Source organism: Cololabis saira, chromosome 14 (assembly GCF_033807715.1).
Source record: "Cololabis saira isolate AMF1-May2022 chromosome 14, fColSai1.1, whole genome shotgun sequence".
NCBI classification, from domain to species: domain Eukaryota; kingdom Metazoa; phylum Chordata; class Actinopteri; order Beloniformes; family Belonidae; genus Cololabis; species Cololabis saira.
This window is the reverse complement of record NC_084600.1, coordinates 40,246,978-40,264,525: the sequence shown is the minus strand read 5'-3', so window position 1 is coordinate 40,264,525 and position 17,548 is coordinate 40,246,978. Positions and strand designations below refer to the sequence as shown.

The 17,548-nt window shown below is 42.3% G+C and overlaps 1 protein-coding gene across 1 annotated transcript in view; it reads left to right on the top strand.

Annotated features, from left to right (window-relative positions):
• The window catches only part of LOC133459380 (protein KIBRA-like), a 57,363-nt gene that overhangs the window by 29,010 nt on the left and 10,805 nt on the right, over window positions 1-17,548 (top strand). The window contains exons 3-5 of the mRNA XM_061739273.1: window positions 5,243-5,446; window positions 7,771-7,847; window positions 9,567-9,646. Of these exons, the coding sequence (XP_061595257.1) occupies window positions 5,243-5,446; window positions 7,771-7,847; window positions 9,567-9,646 (361 nt within the window). The remainder of the gene's footprint in view (window positions 1-5,242; window positions 5,447-7,770; window positions 7,848-9,566; window positions 9,647-17,548) is intronic.

Below are 17,548 nucleotides of genomic sequence, written 5' to 3'. Positions count from 1 at the left end.
TTTCATAGCATTCACTCAGTGAATGTACATAATCACTCGCTTGCCCGTTGTTGCGAAGTCTTTTCAGATCTCGCCAGAATAAAGGCTGATTTATGGTTCCGCGTTACACCAACGCAGAGCCTACGGCGTAGGTTACGCGGCGACGCGCGCCGTACGCCGTAGGCTCTGCGTCGATGTAACGTGGAACCATAAATCAGCTCCTGAGCCGGCAGGCTGTTCTCATCCTGAAAACATCGGAGCAAATTTCTTACCAGGCGTTATTTGGATAAACTTTTTTTTTTTTTTTTTTTTTTTTTTTTTACCTTGTCTGCACACATATTATTGATTGATACCATGACGGTAGAAACCAAAAGTGTATATATGTGCATTATTACTATATGTAATATATACATATATATACGCACACATATGCGTACACATACATAAATATACACATACAAACCCAGTGTTTTTTTTTTTTTTTTTGGGGGTGGGGGGTGACGACATCCACTGCCAATCCAGGAAGCAGGAACACACGGAGACACACGTCAAGCACTGGAAATCTGCAACAAAAAAACCACAAACAAAGCACGAAACCGGCACGGAGCCATCCAAAACACGAACAGCAATCGACCTAAATCTTGAGATCTGATCGCAGTCTGAGCTAAGCTATCGCTACCGCTACCTAAACCCAAAAACTAGAGAGCCAGCATGCAGGTGAACAAGCCAGTGTGTATGTCTATGTGTGTGTGTGTGTATGTATATGATCATGCATGTGTGTGTGTGTGTGTGTGTGTGTGTGTGTGTGTGTGTGTGTGTGTGTGTGTGTGTGTGTGTGTGTGTATGCATGTGACTAAATGACTATATGTGTGTGTGTGTGTGTGTGTGTGTGTGTGTGTGTGTGTGTGTGTGTGTGTGTGTGTGTGTGTGTGTGTGTGTGTGTGTGTGTGTGTGTGTGTGTGTGTGTGTGTGTGTGTGTGTGTGTGTGTGTGTGTGTGTGTGTGTGTAATAAACCAAACAAAGCTCCACCTGAAGTGTATCTATAGTGGGGGAGGGGGGGGAGCAACCCCGCCACCCGCGAGACCAGAGGCCGACAAGGAAGAGCCCGGAACCCAGGCCACCGGCAACCCCACAGAGGGGAGAAGTAGGAGGGAGGCAACCCACCGCCTGCGAGGCCCCCCCCCCACCCGGCGGCGGCCGAGGGGGCCCGCGGGCGGGGCCCCCACGGCGCGGAAAGAAGCAGCCAGGGATCCCGCGGCGGCGGACCGCGACCCAGGCAATCCCCGGCCACCCGGTCCGGGCCGGACACGCGGCCAGGAGGCCCTCACCCTTCAGGCCAACGACCCCCACCCGGCAGGGGGCCAGCCTGCCCGGAGAGACAGAGCCGCCCCGGCCGCCGACGCGGGCAGGCGCACCCGTCCCCCACGAAAGTGGGGGACCAAGACCAGAGGGGCGCCCCGCCGTAGAGGCAGCGGGGGGGACCGGAGACGGGCCCGGAGAGAGGGAACCCCCCAACAAGGCGACACCCGCGCAGGCCCGACAACGGAGGGCCCCAGACCCAGGCATCCCATTCATTCATCCATTCACCTATCCGATACCTATACTAATAATAATATAATATACTATACATAATAATAATAATAATAATACTAATAATAATACTAATAATAATAATAATAATAACCATCTTTGTATAATATAATATTGATAAATTATTAAGTTTTTGATGTCCTGCCAATGGAGGCTCAAATCCTCCATGGCAGGACCCTTCCATACCGCATTCTCACCGACACAGACATACAATCACGCACCGTTTCCCCCTCCCCGGGGGGATCCAGCACCGCCAGAAGGCACCCCAGGCTGTACGGCGGGCCCCGCCAGGCCCGGGTAACCCGACCCACCCGTCCCAGGCCCAGGCCGGTGAGGGAACGCGGGTGATGTGGGACCCCCTCCCGCCCCTTGTGTTGAGTGCATGTGATTAATGCCATAAAAACAGGGAGGAGGGAGGGCCAAGTATCGATTGACACAGACCCCCCCCCCTCCCGAACTACGTGTCCTTGTCAAATGTATTTATTAAGTGTTGAATGTGCAGTGTCTATTTTGCTGTTAAAACCGTGAGGCGGGGAGTGCCAGGCCCCGCAGGACAGTGCCCCCCACGACCCGGACCCCCCGCCTTTCGCCTATGTGCGTATGAATCGTGTAGGGGGGGCAAGAGGGGGAGCGGAGGCCGAAGCCAGGAAGCAGGACCAGCAAAGCCAGCCCTGATAAGACACCCGCGTCCCCCCACCGGCCGTCCAGTAGACGGGGGCCGGCCCCACCGTACCTCCAAGGGCGCCCCCGGCGCCGCCGGAGCCCCCAGACGGAGGGGGAAACGGTCCACCATCCTCCCATTCATACTGACAACATAAGACATAGATACCTGGGAATGGTGCCACCCCGCCGTCGCGCCCGCCCGTGCACCCCCCGGTCAGGGGAGGCCCGCTCCCCGGACCCGGCCCCACCCCCCCCCGAGGCCACCCCGGCGGACACCCCAAGGGTCCCGGAGTCCCCACATCCGCAGGGGCACTTGGCCCCCGCCCAGCGACGGAGGACCAAGGCAGCAATGCCCCCCCAGCGCAGACAGCCACCCCCCACCCAGGCAGGGCCGGGCCCTCCGGGTGGGACCCCCACGTCCACGGCCCCGCCCCCCCCGGGAGGCCCGGAGACGCCCCAGCCACAGCCCCCCGCCCGAGCCCTCCCCAGCCACCCCCCCCCACCGCCATGAGGTAACCCCCCCCACAGGCCCCCAAGGCCCCCACCGGCTAGGGACAGGGCCCCGCGGCCCCCCCCACCGCCCCCCAGGGGCCACCAGAGGCCCGCGCCCCAGACCCCCCAAGCCGACCCCCAACCCCAAGGGCTACGAGATCACCACCCCCCCGCCCCCACTAGGTAACGAAGCCAATAAACGGGGACCACAGAGAGTGCAATTCAGCCGAATGTTGTTCAGTGGAGGCAGACATTATCTCACTACTAATATGATCTGATAAAAGATTCCTAAAATGGTTGATACATAAACTGGATTTTTGTTTCCAATTTACTAGAATGGTTTTCTTTGCGATACATAAGGCAGTGAGAACCCGGTGTGTCCAATTAGGATCTATTTGAGTGTCTCCCAGGTGACCTAATATACATACCGTGGGGCACACTGGGATTCTGTGGTTGATCCATGTGGATAAATCCTCACAAATCTCCTTCCAGAACCTCTGTACCGGTGTACAGAACCATAAAGCATGCATATAATTATCTGGGGTGTTCTCTGTGCACTGTGAACAGATATTAGAGGTGACAAAGCCCATCTGGAACATCCTTTGTCCAGTATAATGTATTCTATGAAGAACTTTGTACTGTATAAGTTGTAGGTTTGGGTTTTTAGTCATAGTAAACGTATTTAAGCATATTTGTGACCAAGAAAACTGGTCGGTATTAAGAGAGAGATCCGCCTCCCACTTAGAGATCGGGAGAGAGACTGAATCGTCCAGTTTAGACACTAACCTGTAGAGTTTTGATAACAACTTTAAAGTGCTTAGATTCAATAAATCTATTATCTTAGCGGGAAGTTGTAAATCTAATTGGCTAATTTTGTATGTTTTATTTATTATTGCCTTAAGTTGTTGATACTCTAAAAATGTATTCCTGCTAACTCCGTATTGAACAATAAGTGTATTGAAAGGTACAAACTGTCCTCCTACAATTACGTGCTGTAAGTACCGTATTCCTTGATCTCTCCATTGAACGAAGTTAACCATCTTTTTATCATTTTTCACGATGTCTGGGTTGTTCCATATGGGTGTACGGTCACATGGAAAAAGTGAAATTTTAGCTATTTTAAGAAATTCCCACCAAGCTGATAAAGTTGTGCTAATATTAATGCTTTTGAAACATTGATGACGTTTGATACTTTGACTAATAAATGGTAACTCTGAGATTTCTAGTTCATTACAAAACACTTGCTCTGAGTCCAGCCATTGACTATCTAAAGGATGATCTTTTGACCATTTTACAATATACTGTAACTTACTGGCTATGAAGTAATACTGAAAATTAGGTAATTCTAAACCTCCATATTCTTTGGATTTTTGCAATGTCTTTAAACTAATACGTGGAGTTTTATTTTTCCACAGAAATTTTGATACATATGAGTCCAACGATTTAAACCAGGAAAGAGGGGGTTTGCATGGTATCATTGAGAAAAAATAATTTACTTTTGGTAAAACCATCATTTTAATGGTGGCTATTCTACCCATGAGCGAAATGGGGAGAGAGCTCCATCTGGAAAGATCATCTTCTATTTTCTTTATAAGCTGAACATGATTTAATTTTATTAACTCTGACAGCCTAGGGGAGATGTTTATGCCTAAATATCTAATGTTCCCTGATTGTAATTGAGTATTGGTTATATTCCTAAAATTGCAGTTAACACACAAAACAGTGGATTTAGACCAATTAATAGAATAATCAGACAGAGATGAAAATCCCTCTATAAGTGCAATTGTCTGTGATAGTGAAGATCGTGAGTTCTGGAGGAAGAGGAGTACGTCATCCGCATAAAGATTTATTTTGTGCTCTAATATTTTACATTGTATACCTTTAATATTTTGATTTTGTCTAATAGCTGCTGCTAAAGGTTCAATAAATATTGCAAATAATGAGGGAGAGAGAGGGCAACCCTGTCTAGTGCCTCTTTGCAAGGTAAAACTTGTAGAGATTTGATCATTTGTCCTTACACGTGCCGTGGGAGAGCTGTATAATATTTTTATCCAGTCAATGAAAGTTTCGCCAAATCCAAATTTATGCAAAGTTGCCAATAGAAACTTCCAATTTACCTTATCAAATGCTTTTTCCGCGTCTAAGGATATAATAGTAGTCTCCTGTTTATTGATACTCGAATAGTCTATAATATTTAATAATCTGCGAATATTAGTAGACGAATGTCTATAAAGTGGCATATTAACAGCGCTACAGCGGAAATTAAAACAGCTTTTATCTCTGGGCTTCCTGATATGGTGTGACGTATGTGCAAACGTAACTACGCAGTCGTTTACGTACCCGAACGTAAACCACGCAGTGACGTAGCAAGTGGTGTCCCAATCCCTAGGGAAGATTACAAGGGCCCTACGCCTGTGGCTTCTTTTTTCGGGGTAGTGGTAGAAAGTAGGGGGTGTATTGGGATTGACCCTAACAGTCGTATCTAAACCTTCCTCCTCTTCACCCTCTTCTCCTGCAGAGAGCACCCAGCTGGAGGACCCGCGGGCCCAGTGGCAGCGGGAGCAGGAGGCCATGCTGCGGGACTACCTGGCCGTGGCCCGGGACGCGCTCAGCGCCCAGAAGGAGATCTACCAGGTGAAGGAGCAGCGGCTGCGGCTGGCGCAGCAGGAGTACCGGCAGCTCAGCGACGTGTGGAGGGACAAGTCCACGTCGCAGACCAGCTGTGAGTGATGAGCAGGGGCTGGGGGACGGGAACGCTGCGGACGGATTTTAGATCCAGGAATTAAAAATTGGGGAAGATTTTGAAAGTGAAAAGGTTTTGCTAAAACTTTGCAGGGTTGGTTATTTTATTATCTGATCAGTTAAGATTAGCGCTTTCCCTGAAAAATATCAACAAGAGAAGAAAACACTACCGGGAGAGATGACTGTTTAAAAACTAATGTTTTCCCCTAAACCGGGGGTCGGCAACCCGCGGCTCTAGAGCCGCACGCAGCTCTTTAGCGCCGCCCTAGTGGCTCCTGGAGCTTTTTCAAAAATGTTTCACCTTTTTTTCCCTTTTTTTCTTCTTTTTTTTCTTTTTTTCTTCTCTTTTTCTTTTTTCTCCTTTGTTTCTCTTTTTTTCTTCTTTTTTTTCTTTTTTCCTTTTTTCTTTTTTTTCCTTTTTTCCTTTTTTCTTTTTTTTCCTTTTTTCCTCTTTTTTTCTTCCTTTTTCCTTTCCTTTTTAATTTCGACATTTCGACTTTTTTCTCCATATTTCGGCTTTTTTTCTCTAAATTTTGACTTTTTTCTCGACATTTCGACTTTTTACTCAACATTTCGACTTTTTTCTCAACATTTCGACTTTTTTCTCGAGATTGTACTTCAACATTAATCTTGACATTTCGACTTTTTTCTCAAAATTTCAACTTTTTTCTCGACATTTTGACTTTTTTCTCGAAGTGCATAATGAAAAAAAAAATCTTCCCCAAGTTATAGCTAATATAGATACATGCAGCATGTCTTGCCTTCATTCTAAGGCTGATACAAGACTTTTCATTTTTTTCGGCTCCAGACATTTGTTTTTTGTGTTTTTGGTCCAATATGGCTCTTTCAACATTTTGGGTTGCCGACCCCTGGTCTAAACCAAGGTGTGTTGCTTCAAAAGAAACCTGCAAATGCAAACACGCACAAGGCTATTCTGTGCCTCACCAAACATCAACAAAACAACGATTCACTAAAACAGAATTTCATGCAAGTAATAAAAAACAATAGGGCAGGACGGTGGCTTGGCAGTTAGCGTCATTGCCTCACAGCAAAAAGGTTCCTGGTTCAAGTCTTTCTGTGTTTCTGTGCATCTTCTCCTCGTACTTGCTTGGATTTACTCCAGGTACTTCTGCTTCTTCCCTCAGCCCAGAAACGTGTGTGTTACGTTGATTGATGCTCATAAATTGTTCAGTAGCCCATAACAACAAAACTACACCATGATCCTCAGTCAGAGACATGTTTGCACACGTCCCTCAGAAACTGATCTTTGCTTTTTGTTGCATCAATCACACTCCGTGTTATTTAGATGCAACTGACTTTTGTCGGTTTCAGAGATATGCAGATTAGGCCTGTGTTGAAAAAATCGATTTCCCAATTCTAAATCGATTCTCAAATTAATTCTTAAAAATCGATTCATATGTCTAAAGATCGATTTTTAAAAAATTTAACAACATTTTTTTTTATTTTTATTTTTATTTTTTATTTATTTATGTATTTTTTTTTTTCATCATTACATTACCACTTTTGGTTATTTTTTTGTTTATCCCCAAAAAAGGAATGTTTTGTTGGACACGAGAATAACTGGTGCCATGTTTTTGCCTTTAAATATGTTTAAAGGTATGAAAACATTAAAGTGTTAGGTTATAATTGCATAAATTGTCTATATTTCATTACTTCATATACTGTCTTGGGGTTACATTTGCAAAAAATGCTAAAAACCAAATGCTCAAAAATTAAAAACCGAAATAGACCGAAAATGGAACAAATAAAAACGGAATGTGGGAAAAAATAAAACCGATTTCATCCGTCTCTGTTTCCTCCCTGGATCTGTTTGATAATTCTGCCCCACGATGTTTCTGAAAGCAGTTCTATCAGCATTCTGGGAGCTGATTGGTCCTTACAGCATCATTAGCTGCAATACTTGCTGTTTAATCTCAATATAATACTAGTATTAATATTTTGCATAACTACAGTCATATAATTCATGCAACAGCTCAAAAAACAGTTTTAATAACACTAACCCAAATCAATATCGGAATCGAATCTAATCGGATCGGATCGAATCAAATCTTGATAATCGATTCTGAATCTTAAAAATCGGAATCGAATCGATTCTTGACATTTGAATCGATCCCCAGCCCTAATGCAGATGGGATGAAAGCTGCAGGAAACAGTTTTTCCCTCAGCTTTAGTTAGTTTAACTGACTTTAGTTAGTGATGGATGCTTTCGATGATTCAGCTTTAGATCTCACATACAAAGATGCAGCTTTTTAACAAAGGTTTTTCTGCTTTCTGCTCTTCCAGTGAATTCCAGATCGTCCTCTTCCAGCAAATATGACCCAGAGATCCTGAAAGCAGAGATCGCCACAGCCAAAAGTCGGGTAAGAGCCGTTTCAAATGCCTCAGCTTAGTGTTTGTCTTCCTCTCTTTACCTCAGGGGTTGAGTGGTATTTCTTGTTTATTTCAAAGACGCCGTGGATCAAATGGAGCTTTCTTATAAGCACCAGGGATGCAGCTGCAGCCACTGGCTATCAGCCAATTAGATTGTGATCAGGAGATGCTCTGAACCTGATGTTTTTTATTACAAATCATCAAATGTTAGTGATAGTTATCTGTAATTGCTGCAATTTCCTAAAATAAAAAGTGTTTTCTGACCAGGAAGAACACCGAATTATCACACGGGCAAGAATTACATGCTGTTATGCTTCAAAGAGGGCAAAGTTAGTGATCAAAGTAGTTGCAAAATTACCAAAAAGCTTTTGAAACAGCCTCTAATAGATGGAGAAGTGTAGCTGTGACGAATCGGAGGAGCAGAGCCAGTTCAAACACAAATGATGGAGGCATTCATTTATTTTTTCCGTTTTTTGTCGGGTAAAGAACCATTGATGTGGTGAAGCTTTGAATAAATATGGGAGCCGACCTTGACACCGCCGTGCACCACCAGCAGCGAGCGCGGGAGGAAGTGGGCTCTGCTAGTGAGGTTTCTGGAGCAAGTTGCGCCGGTACAGTCGGAGTAAACTCACACATCCCCAGGTTCTCCTAAAATACTCGCTGGAGCTCCAAATGCGGCATTCACGTGCTGCCGAAAATAATCCTAAACAACAAGCTGCAGAGCTCAGCTGGTCTCTTAGCAGGGCAGGACATAACGTTTCCTAGGGGTGTAACGATACACTAATCTCACGATACGGTACGATACACGATATTGAGGTCACAATAACGATACGATATTATAGCAGTATTTTTTTAACAACCTTGAATGAGGAACATATGACTGGAAAAAATGGTATTTTATTTGAAAGACACAAAATACAAAACAATACTGTGCGTTTGCCCTATTGTTACAGTTTGTAATGCTTTATAACTGTTTAAGTTTTAAATAGAAAGCCAGGCCAACCATTTTCCACAAACTGAACTAAAAGTAAATGTCAGGTTTGCATTATGCATCTTCAGTTTCATACAAGTACAAATATTTAGCCACAAACTGAATAGTTTCTGTAGTTCATGTATGATTTGACTTTTTACTAACTAAAATTAAATAAATAAATAAAAGTAAATAAATACATACAATTTTACATCATAAAAAAGATTGATTCATGCTCACCTTATAAGTGTAAGAGGAGATTTATTTTTGTTAAGAAGGTTATTTTGGTAATTCAGGGTTCATTATTTTATAAATATATTCTTTATATTCTGGTGTAAATCAGGGACTATAATGACACTAGTCAGTTTATCTGTAGTGATTAGTCTGTTTTAGATTGGGCGGAGTGATACGCCACAGTACGGCACTAGGTGCTGTGTTGATGTTCTAAAATCCTACGCTGTTGAGGGACATTAAAGTACACTGGAACTCAGCAGAAGTTTCCCCGTGTTTATCCTACTCACGACCCCAAAAAGGTTTAATTTAATAAGGTAAGGCTCAACTCTACACCAGCCTTACATAAGTAAAAGTTCAGAGCTCAAAACGGGACCGCAAAACGGTACTAGTTTCTTCTGAGCGGAGGAAGATTTTTGTCCGCGGGTCGAGACGTTTTTGTATCATGAAATTTCGTGGCACGATATATTGTTACACCCTTAACGTTTCCACTCTCCTCCCGACTCAGGTGAACAAACTGAAGCGGGACCTGGCCTGCATGAAGCAGGAGCTGCAGTACAAAGAGCAAGGCTTTGAGACGCTGAAAGAGTAAGTGTTGCATCCTCACGGCCTCGCACCTCCTCAAGGGTATTTGTGCTTCATGCGCGGCAGGCCCGGCTCTACGAGGGTGCATCAGCATTGCATCCTCAGTTTATGTGTTTGCATGCTCAGTTGAAAAGACGAAGAAAAAACTGACAAGTGACAAGCCTGAATTATGGTTCCGCGTTAAATCGACGGCGTAGGTTACGCGGCGACACGCACCGTACGTTTGCGTCGCCGCGTAACCCTACATCTTAGGCTCTGCGTTGGTGCAACGCGGAACCATAAATCCGCCAGTGTACGTCACTCCTCTGCTTCCAGCAGTTTCCTACATCAGCAAGTAGGAATGGGCGATGTTTTACCGTTCACGATAAACCGTCAAAACAATTCCCCACGGTAAGAATTTGTCATCTCACGGTAAAAACGATAAATTCCCGTTGATGACGTTTTTGTGTAAAACTAATTTATGGTTCTGTGTTAAATCCACACACAACGTACGGGAAGGAAGGAAGGAAGGAAGGAAGGAAGGAAGGAAGGAAGGAAGGAAGGAAGGAAGGAAGGAGCCTGAAAAAAAGGAAGGAAGGAAGGAAGGAAAGGAGCCTGAAAGAAAGGAAGGAAGGAAGGAAGGAAAGGAGCCTGAAAGAAAGAAAGGAAGGAAGGAAGGAAGGAAGGAAGGAAGGAAAGGAGCCTGAAAGAAAGGAAGGAAGGAAGGAAGGAAAGGAGCCTGAAAGAAAGAAAGGAAGGAAGAAAGAAGGATAAATTCCCGTTGATGACGTGTTTACAAACACGTGTAACAAACATGGCGGATCTGAGTCATTCCAGTTTTGCAGTACAGGTGTAACTCATTTAATTGGTTTTTATCAATTCAATTCAATTGGTGTAGTTTAATAGCATTTAGTATCTCTTAGAGCAGTGTTTTGGGGGCTCCAAAGACTGAATGTGGTGATAGATTTATAGTTACAAAGGTGGAGTTGAATTGGTATTTTTTTATTGTCATTTTTATCGTTATCGGGATAAATACCAGAAATGATCGTGATACATTTTTTAGTCCATACCGCCCATCCCTACCAGCAAGACGCTGCTCTCTGCTGCTCCGTTAACACAAAGTAACGATGGATATTCGGAAGTGGTTCAAGCACAACCACGCCAGCAAGTTTATATTTATGGTTATATTTATTTTTGTTATTTATTTTTCTATGTTTTATTTTCTGTTGCTAGATTGTCTGATGGGTGAGCTAGCCCAGACTAAATGTAGCATTTTCTTTGTTCTGCAGCGATATTGCTGCAAAAATGCACTTGAAAGACACTTTAAATATTATTGTTTGACTGGTATCATTCCACTTGAAATCACTGTCATGTTTAGTGATGGTTTTGAGCTGTATAGATAAAATTAGTTTGAATTTCTATGTTTTATTTTCAGGGTAAGAAACATCTGTTGCTAGATTATCTGGTGGGTGAGGTAGCCCAGACTAAATGTAGCATTTTCTTTGTTCTGCAGCGATATTGCTGCAATAAAGCATTTGAAATACACGTTAAATATTCTTGTTTTTCTAGTATGATTCCGCTTGAAATTATGGGAAAATGCATAATTTAGCGTTGAATAACGTGCCAGGCATGTGCACCCCCTCTGATCTGAGATGCAGCCCTAGTCATCATTTTCTAGAACCGGCCCTGCTGCGCGGCCTCGTGTCGGCCGCGAGAACATTTCCAGACCTCTCTCCTGGAGCCCGTCGGCAGGTGTGTTCGTTCACACCTTTAAAGCCACCGCCAGCACTTTTAATTTAATGTGACCGGCAGACCCTGATGTGCACAGCAAGCGTGTGACCTTCCTTCAGTCTTTGCAGATTCACATTCAGCCAGCGAAACACCTTTGATACTGCTAATGCATCAGATCTGCTTGCCCATTATCCTAAACCTGAAAGTAACAAGATTTAACATTTTCTTTTTGTTTTAGTTCCTCTCGTACTGAGCAGGATGACTATTGGAACCATCAATAATAAATAAGTACAAACCAGAATATCCCCAAGACAACCAAAATGTCCTTAAGATGCTGTCGGTTATTTCAATTTGCCAGTTTTAAGTGGACAAAAACAAGGTGATTTCAGTTAGATTTACTCCACACGTCCTGTGAAAAGGTCAAAGAGAAGAGACTGTGCTTTTGCACGAGTCATTTAGTTTCTGTTGTCACCGCCTCCCTTCCCGTGCACTCATTCATTAACACTGAAAAGTCAATTAGATCGATCTCTCACACTGTCAGACCAGGTGATAATGTAAAAGCTCCTTAAAAGCCTCAGTTCAAATAAGCTGACTCAGAGTTGCAGATTATTTTACATTTTAAAGGCCGAAAGCTGAATTATTTAAACGTGAATAAAGTATTTGGTTTATCTTTGTTTGTCCAGATAATGTTTCTTTGGTTTTTAAACCTCCTGTCTAGGGATGGGAATTGATAAGATTTTTCCGATTCTGATTCCATTTTCGATTCTGCTTAACGATTCGATTCTTTATCGATTCTCATTTGGAAAAAAGGAGAACAAACAATTTTAGTATCAACTTTGTTTTACATCTTTGAACAAAAAAATATAAGTGAGGTCTTAAAACGCCCCCAGCCTCGGGCTCCTCCATGGTGCCAGGGGATCCCCACAAAATTATTTGTAATATAAAATATGTATTTAGGCCCTGTCCCAATTCTCCCCCTAGCCCTCGTTTTCATCACTTCCCCTAAATTTTGCGCGTTCCCGTGAGGGTAGTGGTTTCCCAATTCCTCTTTTTGCCTAGGGGGAGTGGAGAAAACGAGGGCGAGTGGCTATGAATTGTCCCTTCAGAGCGAGGGTTTTGGGATCCACACTCGCTGATCTAGGGCCAATAAAATTTCCCAGAATGCTTTTCGTCGTCATTTGCCGACTGAATCCAAAAGAAAAAACATGGCAGACATTTCTTATTTTTTAGTGAATAAAATCAATCAATATTTTGAGTTAGTTTCTGCATAAAAATGATTTTTGATTACCGGTACATTTCTAGCGAGAAATATATATTTTACTTTCATAATATTCACTCAGTGAATGTACATAATCACTTTTTTGGCCTTGTTCGCGAAGATCGCGCCGGAGTAAAGACTGTTAGGTTACGCCGTAGGTTACGTAACCTACGCCGTAGGCTCCGCGTCGATTTGACTCGCCGACCGAGGGCAAACTTGCAGACTCGTCTCAGATTGTGACCAAGGGAGCAAGCATTTTTTTGTGAGAAATAGAGAGAAATAATCCTGTGACTCGTCAGATTTGTTTTGGATGTTTCTGATATAATAGTTTTCAGAAACCACAAAGTAATCCAGCTGTTATCTGGGTAATTTACACACTTTCAGATAAAGCTGAAGTGAAGATAGCAGAGCTGATTTATGGTTCTGCGTTAAATCGACGCAGAGCCTACGGCGTAGGTTACGCGGCGACGCGCACCGCAGGCTCTGCGTCGATTTAACGCGGAACCATAAATCAGCTCCGGAGCCGGCAGTCAGGCAGAAATCGCTGAAATTAAAACAGCTTTTGGCTCAGCTTCCTGATCAGGGTAGGGATGAAAACGAGGGGGAGTAGGAGAATTGGGACAGGCACCTGGGCCAAGTGCCCTAGATCTCAAGTGCCCTAAAATCTGCCCCTTCTTTTTTAGGGGGTAGTGAAGAAAAGTAGGGGGAGTATTGGGATTGGGCCTTAATATAAAATAATATAAAATAAATATTCTTCTTTAGAAATTAACTAAATACAACAAATTATTTTGTGGCAATTACACAAGAATGTCCAGTAACATGTTCAACACCACAAACTTAGTCACTGCTTGGTAACATTCATCTATTCTGGCCTGAAACTCTCCCTGCCTTGATGAAAGGGAGGAGGAGCTAACAGTTTCCCCCCTTTTGTTGAAATGTCCACATTGCAAGTATTGTCGCCCTGTTGTCATTATTTTTGGTAAAATGTAACCAAACTTTGGAGCGTTTATGCCGCTTTGTTCCCGTGTTTTCTGGAATGGATAAGGGAATCGTTTTCGAAAAAGGCAAACGATTCCAAGGAATTGAAACACTGGGAACAGGTTCTCAACAAGAACCGGTTCTCCATTCCCATCCCTACTCCTGTCTCCTGACAAACTTCAAATGTTTGCTTTTCGTCGGCTCTGACAGCTCAGTACATCCATTCTGATAGCTGTCCTCTCTGTCTCCAGAGCATTCCAGAGCACAGTCATCAGCAATGTAATATCTTGTATTTATTTGTTAATATATATATATATATATATATATATATATATATATATATATATATATATATATATATATATATATATATATATTTTGAAATGATGTAGAACCTTAACATTATTTAAAAAAACATTGAAAAGAAGGATGGTTTCCTTATATCAAATTAATGAGTGGCTTGATGTTGATTTGGGTATTTATTTAATTGGTTATTTGCTTAGATTTTTAAGGATGAAGGTAACATGTAGATGCACCTTTATTTTTAAAATCTTTTTTATTATTTGAGGAATGTTTGTTATCCCCACAGAGGCAATTTGTTTTACTAGCAGTCTTTCTCTTACTTTTTGCTTTTATTTAATTAATTTAATTAATCTTTTCGAGGGTAGGCAAATAATAAGCTTTGCTTCAGCCTACCCCTTTTTCGGTCTAGATGTTATTTGTTTATTTGTATATTGGAAACTTTTTTGTTATGTTTTCTTTGAACAGTGTATTCGTTTTCATTTTGTGTTTAAGTCTTCGTGGTACCTATATTGTTAAGGATAAAAAGGAAAATTATCAATCATTAAAAATTGTAGATCAATTTTATTTCAAATCCACAAATCCCTTTGGATAGGCTTCAAGGACATATGAAAAACTATAGACAATTAATTTGGTTTAAAAAACAAACCTAGTGCTTGGTATGTGTATATATGAACAGGAAGTTGTCAGTCAATAGAAGACATAATGCTCCAATATTTATATGTACTTCAGGGGGCCTTTAATGATACATTCAGAATTTAACATAAGGTGCCAAGATGATCAAGTGCAAGTGATATGTTTGTGACTCGTGACATACCTACACTTTATCGAGCACTGAAGACTTTTATGGACAGATTTAGATTTAAGATACATTTAAAAATAATCTAAATTGAATGTTTTTTAATGATACAACACTAAATGTCAAGATATGTTTCATGATTATGGAAGCTTTGGAAAAGATCTCTCTCTGTACTTTTAAATTGTTATGGATTTATGAGCAGTAATTTCTATATTTTGTCTGGTATTTTTTTTTTATCAATATGAACCCAAAGAGTCTGAAATAAACTTAACACACCATGAGTTGACCTGTATGGACACTAAAAGCATATTCACTTTAATACTGCACTTCTCTAATTTTGTCTTCACAGCATGCCTTAAGCAATCACACATAAAACAAACCAACAATTTAACATAAATTAATTCGAATTCATTTTTATTCTTGGTTTTTTTATTTTCTTTTTGTGTCATGACCGAAAATAAACTAAACTAAGAAAAATAAAAAAAATATGATGTTTAAGATTCCCTGCAACGTGAAGTCCATAAAGTAATCCAGACTTTTTATCAGATCTCATAAAACTAAAACATCTTTTTCTTGCCTAAAGGCTTCATTCTGCGCCTTCCCGTGCAGAAATGTCCAATGTTGAGTTGTGAGAGAGCACGATGGGTCTGATGACATCACGCAGCTTTTTCACCTCGAATAACGTATGTTTAGATTCAGCAGCGTTTTCAAGATCTTTCCACTCGCGTCTCGTCATTATCTCTCTTATCTGAATCCTGCCATACCGAGCCGATAAAGGAGCCAAGACTTCCCGTTGTTGGAGTTTGCCCCGGCACGTGTTCAAACACCTTAATGACAGTGTGAAAGTGTCGAAGAACCGATGCAGGTGAACGGCTGCTTATTGCCCCAGTTATCAGTTCATGCATTATCACACATTCCTTTCTGCCATTAAACACTTAACGGCACCATAAACACCAGCAACATAACCACAGCTGAAGAATGTAGATTACGAGAGGAACCACTCTGTCCATCTGACCTACTTCTGCACCTCTGAACGTGGAAAGTTTACCAGCGAAGCCATCAGATTAAGGGAGACTGAGTCCTTTCTTTTGTGCCTGTCTGCTGCTGGTGAACGCTAAATCGAACAGGAATGTCCGGTCTGTTTGTCTTGCCTCATGCAGCACAGTGAGAGTGTCAGGAGGATTAAAGAGTAGCCGAGGCAGAGCCGTTGAACGGCATTCCTCCGTGTCTTTCCTCTCTTGTTACAGCCGTCAGACAGCATTCAGCGGCCGATCGCTGGAATGCAGCCACACACTCGGCTCCTGATAAGATTTCACAAAATACTGCAGGGCAGGAGAGCAGGAGCTGCGTTTTTTCTGATGTGTAAGGGCAAAAACTGTTGAAAGTCTGCAGAAACCCTGCTCATTCATCAGGTTGCTTTAGGCTATTGGCCCTACAGTTTATGTAAACGGCACACAAAGACATTTGTATGTTGTTTGCAGAAATTGAGGGCACGTTCCCTTCAGCAAATCTGTCATTCCAGGATGATTCATGGAAGGAAAGATTTATTTTTTCTTGATAAAAGTTTTAGAATTTAACTTGTTTTGGGGATTTTCTACTCGGGATGGGCGGTATGGACTAAAAAATGTATCACGATAATTTCTGGCGTTTATCCCGATAACGATAAAAATGACGATAAGAAAATACCAATTCAACTCCATTTTAACTATAAATCTATCACCACATTCAGTCTTTGGAGCCCCCAAATCACTGCTCTAAAAGAATATTAAATACTACTAAACTACACCAATTAAATGAGTTACACCTGTACTACAAAACTGGAATGACTCAGATCCGCCATGTTTGTTACACAAACACGTATCAACGGGAATTTATCTTTCTTTCTTTCTTTCTTTCTTTCTTTCTTTCTTTCTTTCTTTCTTTCTTTCTTTCTTTCTTTCTTTCTTTCTTTCTTTCTTTCTTTCTTTCTTTCTTTCTTTCTTTCTTTCTTTCTTTCTTTCTTTCTTTCTTTCTTTCTTCCTTCTTTTCTCCCTTCCTTCCTTCCTTCTTTCTTTTCTCCCTTCCTTCCTTCCTTCCTTCCTTCCTTCCTTCCTTCCTTCCTTCCTTCCTTCCTTCCTTCCTTCCTTCCTTCCTTCCTTCCTTCCTTCCTTCCTTCCTTCCTTCTTCCCTCTCTTCTTTCCTTCCTTCTTTCTTTTATCCCTTCCTTCCTTCCTTCCTTCCTTCCTTCCTTCCTTCCTTCCTTCCTTCTTCCCTTCTTTCCTTCTTTTCTCCCTTTCTACCTTCTTTTCTCCCTTCCTTCCTTCTTTCCTTCCTTCCTTTTCTCCATTCATTCCTTCCTTCCTTCCTTCCTTCCTTCCTTCCTTCCTTCCTTCCTTCCTTCCTTCCTTCCTTCCTTCCTTCCTTCCTTCCTTCCTTTTCTCCTTTCCTACCTTCTTTTCTCCCTTCCTTCCTTCTTTCCTTCCTTCCTTTTCTCCATTCATTCCTTCCTTCCTTCCTTCCTTCCTTCCTTCCTTCCTTCCTTCCTTCCTTCCTTCCTTCCTTCCTTCCTTCCTTCCTTCCTTCCTTCTTTTCTCCCTTCCTTCCTTCCTTCCTTCCTTCCTTCCTTCCTTCCTTCCTTCCTTCCTTCCTTCCTTCCTTCCTTCCTTCCTTCCTTCCTTCCTTCCTTCCTTCCTTCCTTCCTTCCTTCCTTCCTTCCTTCACGTACGTTGTGCGTGGATTTAACACAGAATCATAAATCAGTTTTACACAAAAACGTCATCAACGGGAATTTATCATTTTTACAGCGAGATACAAATTCTTACCGTGGGTAATTTTTTTGACGGTTTATCGTGAACGGTAAAATATCACCCATTCCTACTTT